At 32.9% G+C, this 17,155-nt stretch overlaps 1 protein-coding gene across 4 annotated transcripts in view; it reads right to left on the reverse strand.

Annotated features, from left to right (window-relative positions):
* The window catches only part of LOC131071423 (uncharacterized), a 105,473-nt gene that overhangs the window by 16,268 nt on the left and 72,050 nt on the right, over nt 1-17,155 (reverse strand). The window contains exons 2-4 of one of the 4 annotated variants that reach the window (XM_058007245.2): nt 13,889-14,000; nt 10,248-10,299; nt 1,154-1,205 (exon numbers count right to left, since the gene is read on the reverse strand). In XM_058007245.2, coding sequence (XP_057863228.1) covers nt 1,201-1,205; nt 10,248-10,299; nt 13,889-14,000 — 169 coding nt within the window. In that variant the 3' untranslated portion in view covers nt 1,154-1,200. Of the gene's footprint in view, nt 1-874; nt 1,206-10,247; nt 10,300-13,888; nt 14,001-17,155 lie in introns of those variants that run through there. The other 3 variants (XM_058007246.2, XM_058007244.2, XM_058007247.2) reach the window with 3 other exon arrangements.

Below are 17,155 nucleotides of genomic sequence, written 5' to 3' on the forward strand. Positions count from 1 at the left end.
TAAACATGAATATGTTTTTAATCTAATAAGATAAGCAACCAAAACCTTATATGCAAAATTTTTCTAAAAAAAAATGCATATGACTTGTGAGCACTATTTAAGTCTCTAACAACTAATGGCAGTTTACCCCACATGCCAAAATTGCACTAGAGAAGCACATTCCATCAGCAACATTAAAGATTAAACACGTATTTTAGTAAGTTATCTACAATTGAATGTTATCTGGAATGCAAATGTGGTCAAATGTGATTATGTATTGGCACATTTACTAAATTACATTTCTAGGTATTATAGTTGGTATCTTTACGGTCATGGTCTTATTGAGATAGCTCTTCTTCAACCAACCTATATGCTAAAAGATGTTCCAACAAAGTGTTATTTTAAATCTTTGAGATTGTGTATTCTTTGCTATGTTCGTTCTACTTTAAGTACTATGTTTTTTATTGATAAAACATTTTCAATTTATGTGGAAAACTAATCGAAATGGTTGAGACAAAAAAGTAACAAATTACATGCATGGAAAAAGTGGGGCTGAAAATTAAAAAACCACCTTTATTTTTTGTTTCAACCTGTAAATAAGATTATTCATCCCTCTATACTAGATATCTACTTTTGAAGATAATTTGATTATATCATGCATTCAAATGTCAAATGAATATATTTTACATACTATAGACAAGAAAAAACACTTTTTATGCATAGTTTTTCCAAATAAAAGAATGCATATCCACTAAAAGTAGTACACACCAACATCTCTTGTGCGACCACCTCAATTTATGTTCTTACTTTATCTAGGACATTGTGGGAATCAAAAATGAAAACTGAATCAAACTGCATCTACTAACAATAAAATGAAAATAAATTCAACGCAAGCTAGTTAGCAAAAATTAAACAATAATTCATAATCAAGTAACTACATTGGAGGACCATTAGAATGCATGCGATATTCACAATCATAAAATATTGCAATCATGGCAACAGTATCATATTTGAGGTTTACAAGATCTATACAATTAAGCTTACAAAACGAACCTCATTTTCACCTTTAGCAAGCATTTTTTCGTGGAAAGTTTCAAGGATACACGGTGATGCATCCCCCTTGCACTTTTGTGCATGTACTGATACTAAGATCATTCAAGGGATGTGGACATACCTTGAAAACGTCCCCTAGTCATCCCTTGTCCCCATTTTTGTGCAAATTCATCCTGAAGGTGTTCCAGACAGTTAAGAACATCAATGGAATCCCTTATTTGTCCTAACAATTGCCCATTTCAACTTAGAAAGACTTGGAAAAAAATTTAAGACAACTCGATTAGATTTTAAAAACCAAAAAGGTTTGTCTCTTGGTGGGCCCCAACAATTTTATTAATCCTAAATGCGTTAGCAAAGCCTTATTCAATTGAATGATATTATCATATTCTTTACTGCCACAATAAGTTGCGTTAAGAAAAGAAAAATAACTTCTACTTTTTTTTAATATCATCGTTAATGTAACAACATTGAAGAGAAGGGTAAAGGTATTCAATAAGTGTTATTATTGTGTGCATGTGTGTTTTTCTGATTGTTTTTTAAAATTTGAATGTTAAAATAGTTTGTTTTTCTCAAAAGCATTTACATTTTTAGCTTGCACTTCCAAATGCCCTCCTCCTTTTTTATAAAACACTAAATAACATTAGTAGCAATAAAAGTGAACATGAAATAGGTGGACTGAAACAAATAGAATGTTTAAATTTGGCATTCATCAAGGTGGGTGTTGTGAGAGAATGTGTAGAATCCCATAACTTATTTAAATGCTCTTACAACCTCCTAAAAAATAAGAAAAGGATGCATTCAAATCCTGAAAACCCTTTAGCAACATGTAATATCTTTAAACTCAGACTATAAACAAAAATTCAAGTGACAACAGCATTTGGTTGTCCTATTTGCAACAATTATTTTAAAGTGAGCTATACCAAGATATATAGTAACCTCTTGGGCATTACAAGAGAAGGCCTTAAGGTTTATCTAGAAATAAAAACAACTAAAAAGGAAAACAATAATAGATTGTTTGTGGAGAGCGAAGTACAATCTAACTATATGCAAATTGCAATGGAGTTCATACAATTAACTGTCATCCATAGTTTTTACTGGTACTAGTGATGTTTCTACAATAGGAAAGAGGAAGACTAGTAGTGAGAGGGCAAGGATAGTAGGTGTGTTTTATACGCAATCATGAGAAGTGGCATAGACTTCCACAACTTTTCTTTGCTTGAGCCCTCTTATTTCATGTGGAATGTCCTCCCTTTTTCAAAAAATGTTCAAATATGCAATTTTTGTTGATCCCTCATCTACTTCCTTCAATAACATAAACTACACACTATCCTCTATGATAAAGAATATTCTAAAGTAAATTTGCCCATGGAGGACATAAAGCAAACTTGGATGAGGAAGAGTTTCTTTATTGCCATTGATGGGCAGACTACATTGGCTACTTATTAATGTCATAGTCATGTGTATTTAATTTTTATTTTCTTAGAGTTGTTGGTTATTCAAGCATAGGAATTATTCTAGATTTTGACAAAGGCCATAAAGGAGGTTGAAGCCTTAAATGTTATATAGGTGGCCTTTGCTTTGGCATGTGCAATTTAGCTACGATGATGGTGGAGAGTGCTTGCAAGCATATCTTTTAGACCTCATGTGTTCATGCATTAAAAGATAGAAATATAGATTGGGTAGAGAAAATCGTGATACTCTTTTCAATATTTTTCACGGAATTCTTCAAATATATGGAGACTAGAGATGTCAATTACTTCATTTTATTACAGAAGATTCTTGAGGTGCAATAAGCTCCAGTAGATGTTCCAATACAAACGTTACCAAAAAAACGATTTAGAGCAAAATATCCTTAATGGTGATTAGTACACTATCTTGACGTAGAATAATTCTAGTTTTTTCTTTAAATTATTAATATGTTTAATGTTTGTAAGTTGGTCATCTTACTCATTTTTATGGTAACATTCACTTTGTCATTTGAGTCTTCTAATCTTATTCTTTTTTTGAATTACACGTTTGTAGATAGGTTTTCTTGTTCATCTCACATTGTAGATGTCATTAGATATGTTGATATAAAATCTCCTAGTCTTGTATACATTTATGACATGTTTGATAGCATGCTTAAGCAAATAGAGCAAGCAATTCATAAGAAGGATCCTCCTTTGGGATTGTAAAAGTAGCATATCAAGCTCATTGTGACATGGTTATGGAATTGTAATGTCCCCATTTTAGCAGACTTGGATTTTGTGAGATTAGCCTATTATCCTGACCCTCGTAGGCTAATGTGTTGGATAGAGGGTCTTTTGAGGATTGGTATCATCTCCAGTGTTCAGAGTGCTTCAGTTTGGTCTTCGTTTGGCATCATTCGGACATCATTTGCTCTACTTCCTATTTTTAGTAAGTCTTGGGATGTTAGAGATGGACCCCTGCTATTTTTAGTAAAGGGGGTATGGTCATATGCAGCTTCATCATGTCAGCTCCCAGTTCAGACGGCGTTCAAAAATGTTGAATATTAATGGAGATATTAATGTTTAATTAGTTTAAATAAACATTAATGTTTTGAGCTTATATTATTAAGTTATAATATAATTTTATATTATAACTTAAGTAAGGGTCCAAGTGTCATTAAAGGGGACCATTTAATTAATAAATTGTGGCTCTTTTACCAAGGTGAAATATTAAATGACAAAGTGAAAATATTATATCATTAAATGTCATTTAATATCATTAATTGATTTAATGCCTTATTGGAGAAAATCAAACCTTCATGGGAAATATATATAAGGCTTTTGAAAAGAAGAGAAGGGGATTGATTATGTGATTGGAGTTTTTGATTGAAGTTTCTCTGGAGCATTGAAGTGTAGAATACCAAGGGTTTCTGCAGGATTCAAGGCTTGTTGGCATTGGAGAGCGTGGCTTCTTCATTGTAACAGCATATAGAGGGTGTGCAATATCATCTGATTATGCTTGTGAGAGTTGGCTTCATTCAGAAGTCAATATTGAGCTGATTGGAGGGTTTATTTCAGAGTTTGTTTGCAGATTGAAAGAGACTACAGTGCGCTACAGTGCCGTGAACAGTGCGCTACAGTAGTTTGAGTTCTATAGAAGGGGATTTAGAAAGGTTGAACAGCTATATATATTTGACAAGGGATTTGCATATGAGGAGAATCAAACCAATATATCAAGGCAGCCATTGAAATACCAGCCTACAAACCCAAAGAAGACAAATAAAGAATTCACTACAGCGGCTTCAAACATTGTATGCCAAGTGTTTGACAATATTCCTTGGGGCTCAAATAAGCGAAACAGGGTCAGAATAGCCAAGGGATATTACAGGAATACTATTATTCCCTAGGTCATATGCCAACCTTTTCTCTAAATCCCAAATGGTGTGCATCAAGGACTGAAAAAGTGTCTACATCTAATGATGAAGGGGTGAAAGAAGGGTTAATCAATGCTCTTCAAAAGACGTATTCAATTGAGAAGCCAATTTTACTCTAAACATAATGGTTTGTCTTTCCTAATTTGCAAAATCAAATAGTTATTAAACCAAATATGAAGGTGTCAAATTTCATTGCTATAAAGAGAAATTGGTGCACATAAAACATCATCCATCTATCAAAAGGAACACACTTACCTCTCGATGAATGGAGAAGTTCATCACCATACATATTGCCTTGCAACTTCAAGATTGACAAAAGCCAACATTGTTGTTGCATGGTAATCCAAAAGATGCCATAAAAACTATGGAGGGGGTGGCACAAGAGGGAGCGGTGAGTGTTTCATTGGATAAGATAGCCCCTGTATTGGTAGTGGAACAAATTCAAACTAATTTTAATTCAAGTGAGGATGAGGCAAAGGCACAACAATAAATCTTTGATTATCAAAATTTTGTTAAATTATATATGTGTGGCCTTTCAACCTCTTTATTTTGTTGTACTTTGTATATGCAGATTGGTAATAAAAAGACAAATTGGAAAAATTACACAATGAAGGTTTGTTAATATCTATGTCAACTCATGAATTCTCATTTCAATTCTAATGTTTCAAAATATGATTCTATAATGTATATGATGAATGCCCTGCATATGAGTAAATGAATTTTCCCTATGTTTTGATTGGTGTCCCCTTCAAAAAAGGCCTCACATCGTCTATTGTCCAAATAACACACCCCTTCTTTCTTGCCATCCCCATCCTAAAGACATGAAAAAAATCAATGGTAGCACAATACAAACATGTTTCTATGACTAATTTAGTTGATGATTCCTTTAAAGAAACATTTTTTTCTGGAGATGATTCACTTCTATGTGATTAATGTATTCTTGTAAGATTTGATACATAAATACTTAGCAATTAATATCTCTATATTGAACAAAAGGTAAATAAAACCAAAGAATCATCAATGTTGATAATCAAAAGATAGATTTTGTTTTAAACCCTCTTACCAAAATGTTAAGTCTTGATCTTTTGTGACTATTGTAAGAATAACAACTAAAACAAGATAAATGATAGCTCTTCCAAGATACTTTTCATTTCTATTTATAATCTCTATTGCACCAAGTGAAATGAGGTCACTTTTCAAATTATTTGCAATACGTTAACATAGCTCACATACTTCAACTCCACTTAGACCAAAAATTCCTAACTTGGTGAAAATTCAACAAAAACATAACTTAAAAAATTACAATACATAGATTTTATGCAAATTTCAACTACAAAATGTATCAAATGAGTCTACAAAACGTTGGGAAAGTGTTTTCTATTAGACTTGAATAAAAATAGAGTACAAAATCACATCATCAACTACTATAAATTTATGATTTCAAAATCATCATCATAAATTACATATCTAGGCAAGTTACAAATTATAAGATTTTACACTTACCTATTCTGAAAAAAGACTAAAGAGGGGAAAAGGAGCTCTACGAGTGGTGTTGAAGACAAAGAGTCATCATCAATTTATGTACTTGGATGCTCATGCTCTTGCAAAAACTTATTTTGATTAGTATACACTGTCATTCTTAGATTGTCTAGACAAATTTTACTTTTCCAAATTGGTTTATTTTTTGTAATTTGTTGATTGTCTATGGACATTTTTGGGCTATTTCTATATTTCTCAACCTAGTGAATTCCTTTCAGTATTCAAGTTTTGAAATTTTTCTTTATATGGTAGATTTTTACTATTAGTCATCCTTGTTTTTTAAATCAAATTTCCCAATATCCCTAATATTTATTGGTTTCCAAAGAAATTTTTAAATGTTTGGTAGTTAATTTTCATATATTGAACAAGATTTGGCGTAAGGATGGGTATAAAAGGTAACAGTAATGTAGCCACTAAAATAATATTGCTCTACCATCAATGTTCTATCACAATCCATCATTGCACATCGCTTCATTAGTCATTTGTCACCTAGTAACCCTAGTGCCTAGTTATTTATTTAAATTAGGCTATCATTATTCATTAATTCAATCATTCTTATCCAATTATTAATCCATAAATATCCAATTATTTATTCATTTTATCTACAAATTATCCATTAATAAATTAATTAATATCGATTTCCCCTTAATATGCACCTATGGTTCAATTAATTAATTATTAAATCATCAAATATCTTCTTTACTTGACTATCTAGCCTGTTCAGTTCACTCAAACATACATCTAGTCCCACTCACCACTCTAATCCACTTCACTCACCCATGTTCAAGCAAATAGTCAACTCCCTCTAACTCCATCATGCACTAAATTAACTCCTTCATGCATGTAGCTAACTCATCGATCAAATTTGTTATCTCCCTCATCAATTTGAGTTGAACTTAAAAAAATTACTTATCGTGCAACTCTTGCATGATTGTCACCTATCATCAGCTCCCCTAATGTTGGATCAAACTTGTGATCCAAGATTGAATACTAGTTGCCGATTTGATTTTCCTAAATTCTATAAATCAAGCCCATTATTCACCATCTCACAAAATTTCATTCATACATCCATAGTCTATCAATTTGTTATCCAGAGAATGTAGTTGCTGATAAGTCGATGTATTGACATGTTTTTTATCAGGACTCTTAGGTTTTTGGTATCTTTTGGGTTGCATTGTGATAGTAAAATATTGTGAATTGACTATATGTAATCCATGTTTTAAAACTGAACTTAAGAAATCATGTTTGAACTTTGTCGGTTAATTCCTGCAGCCATACCAATTTATTCCTGCAGCCAAATGGTTTGTCCCTGTGATATGCGGATTATTTAGGATGATTTCATATGTGAGTTAATGAATGTATTAGTTAAGTAAGATACATATGCATGTCCTTGTATGTTGTTTTTGTTTTAGTGCAGATAATAATTGATGCTGCGATGGAGGATTTTCTTTCGCGCCTAAGGATTGGAGAATCACATTCAGATAGTTGGAGGTCAAACTGAAGGAGATTCAAGCGAGCACAATGTATGGCATAATCGGAGCAGTTGTACTTCACCATGGGAGTTTAACTCTGGTGCATGTTTAATTTGCAAAATATCGCTTTGGCGTGCAAAGACTGTGGTTCGGTTTCAAATCCACAGTTCCTACAGCCAAGCTCTCTGTTATCCCCTTCATCTGACAACTATCCGCTTCTTCTTCTGGGTGTAACTGGAGTTGTCCATTGTAGTTTATCTTTTCTTTATAATAAGCTCTTCCTTCTTTTCTGAGAGTTAGACAGAATGGAAAGGGATTGAGTAGAGTTTTTGTCATGCATTCTGAATTTTCTCTTTTAGAATATGTAATCATCTTTCAGGAAGAAATGAATAAAAATATGTTATTCTGATCTATTGATAGTTTTGTGCTGCGAGTTTGATATCACTCATCCAAGGGGGCCCACTTGGTGAGTGATCCTGTGTTTATGATTATTGAAGTTAGTTTTTACTTAGTTGCAGTAGAAGTTCATGACTGGATTGTTCCTGCAGCCACTAGAAATAGATCCTTTGACTGTTCCTGCAGCCAAGGCAGAACGATGTGATTTCTATTATTTTCATTAGATCATTTCAGCAGAGTTTTGCAAAGCTTTCATTTAGCCTTTTATGATTTCCATTCCTACCTTTCCTGCAGTAATGCAGAATAATCATTTAAGAAGCTTAGTGCATATATATTGCAGACCCATTTCAAGTTTTACGTTCCTGGATTGACAACTAAATGAACTCCAGCCATGAGAATAGTAAACTCTACCATATGAATGTCCAAACTTCGGATTGAGATTTCAATTAGAGGTATTATTATTGTCATTATAGTTGGGGTAGACAGTTGCTATGCTGGCATATTGTGCATCCACATTCCAAAATGAGAAAATATTCACATTGAGCTCAATCTAAGGTTTGCATGAGTAGAATCAAGCGTCTTATTTTGTTTGATTTTGATTCTTGTTTATTCATTCTAATTTGCATACATTCACTTTGTTGAATCTGATGTGGAAACATGCTTATTATACATCTAACATTGGTGTTTGAGTTTCTAGGAGTTTGCTCTTGTAAGTATGCTCTTCTAAGATGATGTTAGGAATCAACTTTTTTAGGAGCCCCCTTAATGAAACAAATGTCACAATTATGTATAGGGAGGCCAGAGACGAATATTGACATATAATTTGCTATATCTTTCTCACAATAAAATCTACCCAATTTTTTAAAGTCTCTTCAATTCCTTAATACAAAACTTCATATAGACATATTGTGCCTAGGGTTTCTTGGCATATATTCATTTTTTTGGTTGCAAGTGTATATACACAAATTATAAGATATACACACAACCAAATACACAAAGACATCTAGGGTTTTTGGTATATAAATACAAATCGTCCAACATATACATAGCTGATAGCACCTATAATATATACACAAAAAATCTAAGTCATCCTCCAACACATACACATGAGGGTTTGAAGTTTGATACATGCAACAAGATATACTCATCAATATATATTTTCTAGCATATATACATTTTCTGAAATGACATATATAGGCATATATACACTTTTTGTAGTGAATATATATCCATAATTTTTTTGAGTATACACTCATATGCCTTACCAAAACCAATGTAATATAAGCAGCCTATGCATATGTTTGCATGGTCACATGCTATATTTTCTTTATTTTTAGTTTATATTTACTTTTCTTCAATTTGATTTTATGCATATGTTTGCATGGTCACATGCTATATTTTCTTTATTTTCAGTTTATATTTACTTTTCTTCAATTTCATTTTTTTGTTTATGGTGGGCCCTTGGTCAAATGGATGAGTAGTAGCCCCACTAGCATAGCCCCGGTCCTCGACCCTTTTGGCCCTTGGTTGTAGGGGGCCTAGTTTCAACACCCAACACCTTTCAACCCAAACCCTACTCATATGCATGACCAAGAGCCAACATACAAGGGGCTAAAGACTTCCCCCTTCTTGAATTGTCTAATGGACTAATTTTACAAAAATACTTATAACTTTTGCAGCACTAAGGATTTTTTAATCTTTTGCAAGTATTGGAAAGTTGGTTCAAAACTCTATGCAGATAATCAAGCCAATTTTTATATTGTACAGCCATTCTCAAGTAAATTTCTTGAAGTTTGTGCTTCATTTCTAATTTTTAAAACTTGTAACTTTTGCATACCAAATCATTTTTTTAAAACATATCAAAAAATCACAAAGAACCCAATGGTGCAATCTATTTTGTTGTTTTATAAGTTATTTTATACTTTTTGGCTAATCATTTGTATGGAACATCCATCGTTGGTCGAAGAAAAAATGCTAAAATAGTCAATCCATGGTTTTGCAAGATATCATTGAAGAGTGCTTTAGACCATTTTCGATTATGTCAAGATGTCATTGGCCCTTATTTGGAAACTTTTGATTTTAAAAATTGAGCATTTGTAAGTGTTTAACAAGTCTAAGATCATATTATATGAAATTATAGTTGCCTAGAGCTATTGCATATGAAACCTTAATTTGGAAAAGAAGACTTGAAGAAATCAACAGAAATCTAAGGTTTCGTGCACATTATGAGATTTAATGTAAAAAAAGATTCTGAAATTGTTAACAGCTTGAGAAAATGCAAGAGGGTTATGATACTTGCTCAAAAAATGTGCTATTCGTGTCATTCAATTTTAAATATCTACCAAGAGTAAAATTTGAAAACTCACGCCATTCAAATTAATTATCTAGTAGAAGTTATATTAACTAATCAACAATAAAAACTTCACCTGTATTAGGAGTACCAGGCAATTTAATAAATTTGAGGTCCTTTGCCATTACCTGCAAATTTGGGGGTGTTAGAATCTATAAATTCATACAAAACTGCTAGCTTCATATTTGCAATGTCCATCAAAAAAATGATTAAAATAAATAAATCTTTACACAAAAGGTATAATTGCTAGGTTTGACAAGAAAGTAGACATCACAAAAATTTTATTTCTTTAACAACCTTATACATGAACCATTAATCACACATCAACTCATATGTAAACAATGATAATAAAATTGTAATTATTTTTCAACTAGTTTTGAATCCTCAAATCTCATTACTACAGTTATAGTCAAACTCAATGTGTGTTTTTCACTTTATTAATAGGCATGTGTTTGATTATATTTAACAATCATCTAACTAATTCTAGCAATATCAATTATCCTATATGAAAAGTAATTTACATAACTTGTATTATATATGAGGTTCAAAAAAACATTACATGACTTCACTCTTTGTTGAAGGAGAGATCCTACAATGGCCAAACAACACTATTACATTGGACTATTTACTAAAAAAGCTATCATAGTTATCTCTATTGCCATTGGTATTTTGAGCTAAACCTAGAAGACATAGGCATGCTCAAGTCAAAAATCATTTCCAAATAGATGGAAATTAATAAAAGGACTATCTATTTCATCTAAATTAGCACCAACTTTGCCAACTGCAATTCGCAAAATTACTAGTTACAAGGACCTCCCAAAGTGTTTGGACATTATGGACGAGTCTCATGACTCTTCGCTCCAACTCACATAGTGCTCCCATGGAAGCCATGCCTCTAAACTCATTCATGAGAAACTGGTAAATTCTCCTACAAGAATAGTCAGTCCATTGTTGCCACTGCATACAAACCAAGACTAAATCATGGCCTACCATAAAACAATGATTTAGCATCAAAGAATAGGTTACTTGATGTTTTTTGCTCTAGTTTGTAACCTATGGTGGACACAAAATTGACAAAGTTCACATCATTCCAGTTAAAGACTTTGGCAAAAAAGTTCACACATTCGATGAGAGCTTCCCCTATGTTCAACATAACTGCAATCATGCTCTTCATGAGTCCACAACGAGCGAAAGCAAAAAGTTGGGAGCCAAACAAAAGGCAAAAATGCATGGCTGAAAATTCTTCACTAAAACAGATATCCACTTTAGGGTGAATATATATCCATTTTGGTTTTGACACTTGTTTGAAAACAATTATCCATTTTGAAATGGATATTTGTTTTAGAGAAAATAATTGTTATTTTTTCCAACAATGACAGACATTACATACTTTTCTTGAAATGGATATATACATTACATTTGAATTCAATTTTTTGCCCTTGAATTTGCTATGGTTTCAAGATTGTACCTACAATTATAGTATTACGATGGCACCAATAAATAACCTAACTTTTGCACTGTGGCTAACAACTGTATACTACACAGTACACACTTTCTGACAAAATCAAAAGGGTTTGTGGATAAGAATATTTAGTTAGATTTGAGTATATATATTTTTCAAACATTAAATCTTTTTTTGTAATTATATATATTTTTGTTTTCTAATACCTTTTGATTTTGAACTCTCTTTTTTAAGCCACATGATCCCAACCTTGTCATCATGCTCTACATCTTAAATAAAATTATATTAGAATTATTTAAGGTCAATTTAGGGTGATTCCACATGAAGGGTTTGAGATTTCTACATTAACCTGGTAAATAATTAATCAAAACTATTTGATAGAAAATTATTAAAAAAATATCCATCACAAGCCTCAACATCAATTGCATTTGTCCATGAAAGCATTTTGGAAAATTTGTTCATTTATTTAGTCCTTTAGATTTTTTATACACACACACAGCTGAAAATATAACTTTTATACATCCTTTACTAACCAATTTTAATCGTTTATATATTAGAATGATCTACATATTTGAAAACTAGGAATATAATTTTACACTTCATATCCATACATCATGTTCATATTCTATCTAAAAGTGCTTCAAATCATTACCCCACGTACAACTAACTCTGTTTTTCAAGCAAAAAATTTCTCTTTCTTGGCCATTTTGAGCCCTGACTAGCTTGCACTTAACAGGCCCACACAACACCATCTAGGTCTACCTTAAGCTCCTAAACCTACCATTAGCACCCATTTATTTATACTGGAGGAAGCATTACCTCAAGAAAAAAGAGATTGGATTAAGCAACCAAAAAATTTGAGATGACCCAACACATTCAACAAGTTCACAAGATCTTGCAATGAACAAGTGAGAAGTAAACAATGATATAATCAGCATCATGTTATTAGTTTCAAGGAGACAAGGTATGGCCGAACCTTCAGAAAGAGAGGCTTCAAGGCCCACACACAGGAAACTTAAACCTTTGCAGTAAGGACCAGACACCATCATTTAGCAAATGGATGATTATCAATTTGAGTTCAACATGCCACCCTATCTCAGATTGCATCCAATGCTTAATGCAAAATTTCTTTGGCCATTCTTTCTAGAACCATTGACCAGATCAGATGTTGCTAAACAATTAAGAAGCACAAAATTGAACCCTTGTACCACAACTCCAGCTCCTACAAATCATATCAATTATACATTGATCAGACAGATAAGAATTAACAAATTCTACTTTGTCAAGTGCTAAAGGCAAGTCAATTTCCACAACAATCCAAGTGGCTCACCAATGACCAAACTAAACAAAAGTTCCTGCATCAAGTGCATAAACTAGGAGCAGTGAAACCCATTGCTTCTAATGGAGGACCTAATAATCCCATTAACATATTAAGTCATCTAAATGGAAGTTTAGACATAAACTTGAAAATTTCCATAGCAAATTATTTTTATCTCTCTACATTTTCATATTTTGCATTTGTAGGAACCTTAGGAATGACAGTTTGAGGTGCACACCTTGGCGCCTACATATGCTACACTCTTAAGGCAAATTAATTACTTGTGACCTAAGTTCTCCAAGGCATATTCAAACTTTGAATTTCAAGTAATGAGCTGAGTTATGAACCCAACAGATAACAGTAGCAAGAATAAACAAATTCAATAAATATTATCAATCTTGTAATAAAGTTGTTATCTGCCAGCCCATTTCAACTTTCTAGGACATGAATCACTACCAAATATGGTAACCCTTACGTTCCCATCTAGAACCCAATTTACTATTTTGGTAATTTTTCTATTTTTGTATAGCAAAGCTATAAGAGCTGAATTTAAAACATGTACACAATGTAGAAGGTATACACCTCCCTTACAGAGTTTTCCCATTTTGTATACACTCTCCGTTAAAATAAAGATCTACTTTGCTCAGCTAATCACTAATTCATAGCTTTATTCAATTGGGTTTTTCTCAATTGCTACTTATAATTTATTAAGTTCTTCAACTAGTATTTTTGTTGTCTGAATTACCAACTAATTCAGATCACTTAATTTATTGCACTCTGACATTGATGGTTATGCATGGTAGGATTTGAGATTTCCCTTCTACTTGTACACGGTGATTATGAAATGTTTTCACTTTCAAGAAAAAATCCACCTAATCAGTAATTAAGGATATTATACTAAAAATTGGAAGGATGTATCTTTGTGCGAAGTGTTTACCCACTTCATATGCCGCAATTGTTCAAGTTCACCTGAGACATACACGCAGTCATTGATCTTCAAATGTTGCCTGGCAATTTCTGCTAGTTCATCCAAAAAATATAATCTAAATCTGCAAATGATTAAATGATAAAGTCTGTTAGATATTTATAGCCATAATATTTTATTAAATTAAGTGAAGATTACACATGGAACAAACTAGGAATCCAAAGAGTAATTGAGGATATCAATCCAAATCCAACATCAATAAAAACGTTCTATTATATAGATATCATAAAGGACGAAAATTTGTGATGTTCTTTCTTTCTAATTTTGTGAAGTTAAGAGACAAAGTTTAAGGGTAGAGGTTCATTTAGACGAGTAGAAAAGAAGTGGCAGATAGTCCTTTGCTATGTTCATAACTTAATAATAGCTTATGAACACAATTGGAATCTTCTATCAGAACCGAAAATTTATAGATAAAATCTGAAACTGGGACCTTTTGAATATGATGTAGAATATTTGAATATGATGTAGAATATTTGAATTCAAAGAAAATCAAAAGTTAACTGTTCTGTAACAGAATAATAAAGGATAACTAGAAAGAGAAGGGAAAAGGCAAAAGGAGATTGAATATTTATTCAAGGAAGATAGATAAACTACTATGGAGGGTTAGAAGAAGATTAAAGATGGAAATGAAGGTGACGGTTAAGTGACCCACACCTACAAGAATGAGAATGATGTCAAACAGACAAAATGGAAGGGGATTCTGAAGAAAAAAATGGGAAACAAATAACAAGAAATGAAAACCTTCAAGAAAAAAAATGTGAAAAGCAAGAAAAAGGTTGAAGAATCACCAAATCAGTGTAAAGATTTTTTCAGGTTCAATATTGCCAAAGAAACCCAAACAGTAGTGAATGAAAATGACTTGCAGGAAATAAATGTAAGAATTCTAACTAGCAAATTAGATAAGTCATAGGTTATTAGCCTACAATGGAAAACTTGTGCATATGGGTCAAGAAAATATGAAGAAGTTTATAAGATTCCCAGCAAATAGCTTCTTCAATGCGATATTTTTGAGTTCAGAGCAAAGAGATAGGCTTATGCCACTTGACTTCATGTTTTGTGTCTCTTAGGCACACTTCAACCTTTCATGTGCCACTATAACCTTAGCATCTCCCTGTGGGGCGCACTTTTTATTTATACTTGCCACTTGAACATGGCTGACTCCTCATGGGCATGCTCCTGCTTCACTTTAGCCACTTGAACCATGGCAAACCTTCAAACAAATACTCCAAGATGATCTAAGAGAAAGGAAAGCTTGACTAGGTGTTTGTGGAAGCAGAAAGACAAAAAAGAAAGCTTGCTTAAGTGTTTGTACAAGCAGAAAGATCATATCAGAGAACACTTCTAAAGGAATTGTGATGGTTCAAGTGTCTAAAGTGAAGCAGGAGCATGTCTGTGACAAATCAGCAATGTTCAAATGGCAAGCCTAGATGAAAAGAATGCCTCACATCGAGGAGCTAATGTTTTAGTGGCACAAGTAAGGTTGAAGCATGCCTAGGAGATGCAAAACATGAAGTCAAGTTGCATAAACCTTCAAGAAGCACACCTGAGCTAGTATTGATATTCTTAGTGGCAGATAGGAGTGAAAAGAGTGCCTTCAAGTGGCAATGACATCGAAGGCACGTGCCTCAAGTAGTTTTACCATGGAACAAGCAAAGGCAAGGCATGTCTATGAGTTTAAGTAGCTGAAACAACAAAGAAACCTGCCTAGTGAGGTCAAAGCATGCCTTTGTAATGTCTCCACTTTGAAATAGAATTTAATAATAAATAATAATAATAAACTAAAATACAAAAGAACAAAAAATAAAAAATAAATTAAAATATAAAAGAATATAATTAAATATAATTAATATAAAAAAAAATTAATTAAGTTAATGAATGGTCAAAAAGACATGAAATGAAAAGTTATGACTCCCTCAAACATGAGATGTAAAGGTAAAAGAGAACCTCATTTGAGGGGAGAATACTGAAGGGAATCAGAAGTGCAGATCTGATTTAAATAAGAACTGCAGATCTGATAAGACAACAATGAAGAGGCATGACCCTTTAAATGGATCTCTCTTTTCCAAGAGATGTGTCTCCTCAATAAAATAGGATAGTATAAAAAGATATGGAATGAAGAGAGGAGGAAGAAAACACACAAGCACAATCACACCAAAGAAGACATTCAGCAGATCGAAGAAGAAATATTTCTGAGAAAGGAAATAAAGGAATTTCAGATCGAACCTCTAGCCATCCAACAGCAAATACATCAAAGGAATTAATCTTCAGATCAGGCTTAAAACAGCAGTCTTATATTATTTTCAGATCTGACCTTCTCAGCACTCTATACTCTCACAACCGTTTGTGGTATATACTATATATATATATACATGTTGCTTATGCATAAAAGATGATGCTTAAGTGTATAATTATATGCTAGAATATAAGATATGCCTCATTGTCTGAAATCCATCTTGTAGGAAGGGCCTGAGGTGTAATCAAAAGGGGTTTAAAAGGGCTAAGTAAGTAGGTCATCCTAGGGTTGACCATAACAGCTCCTAGGACCAGAGGGCACTTACATAGAAGAGTCAATGAACCCATTTACAACCTTCGCTCAATTCCACAAGATGGCAAGTGTCTTTAGAGGGATGAGACATTGATGGGGAAAGTAGATACAAGCTGCCAAGCAAGAGGGTTGTGGTAGACATCCACTCTTGGGCTTGGTGTAGAAATGGCTTTGAGCGGACCCATCATGTCCCTGCTTCCAAACCCTAATATGCTTGCATTATTGACAATCTATGAATATAATGTAATTGCGTAATCCTAATGATTAGGCATATATATGTTTTTATTTGCATTTGTTGTTCATGTTGTGATTGCAGGATTCAAATCCAAGATTGCATCATTAAAGAGATATTTATTTGGTATGACGTAACCCTAACCCTAAATTGTTACAGTTGTGATTTTAGGGCAAATTGGGAAGGGGGCATTACAGCCTTAGGAGGCATTAACCACTTAAGTGTGCACCTCATTTGATGTTGCCATGATTTGAATGGTTAAGTGAAGTAGAAGAACGCTTGAGTGTGATGAGCAAAGTGGTAAGTGGGAAGAGACTAAAAAAGCACAAGGTTGAGTAGCATTTCCTTTATATGTATGACCAATTTGTACTTCAGTATCACATTCTATGAGCAGAGCAGCATCAAAGGCCTGATATTGGCACTACAGTTTATTATTTTTGCA

This window comes from Cryptomeria japonica, chromosome 6 (genome assembly GCF_030272615.1).
Source record: "Cryptomeria japonica chromosome 6, Sugi_1.0, whole genome shotgun sequence".
NCBI classification, from domain to species: domain Eukaryota; kingdom Viridiplantae; phylum Streptophyta; class Pinopsida; order Cupressales; family Cupressaceae; genus Cryptomeria; species Cryptomeria japonica.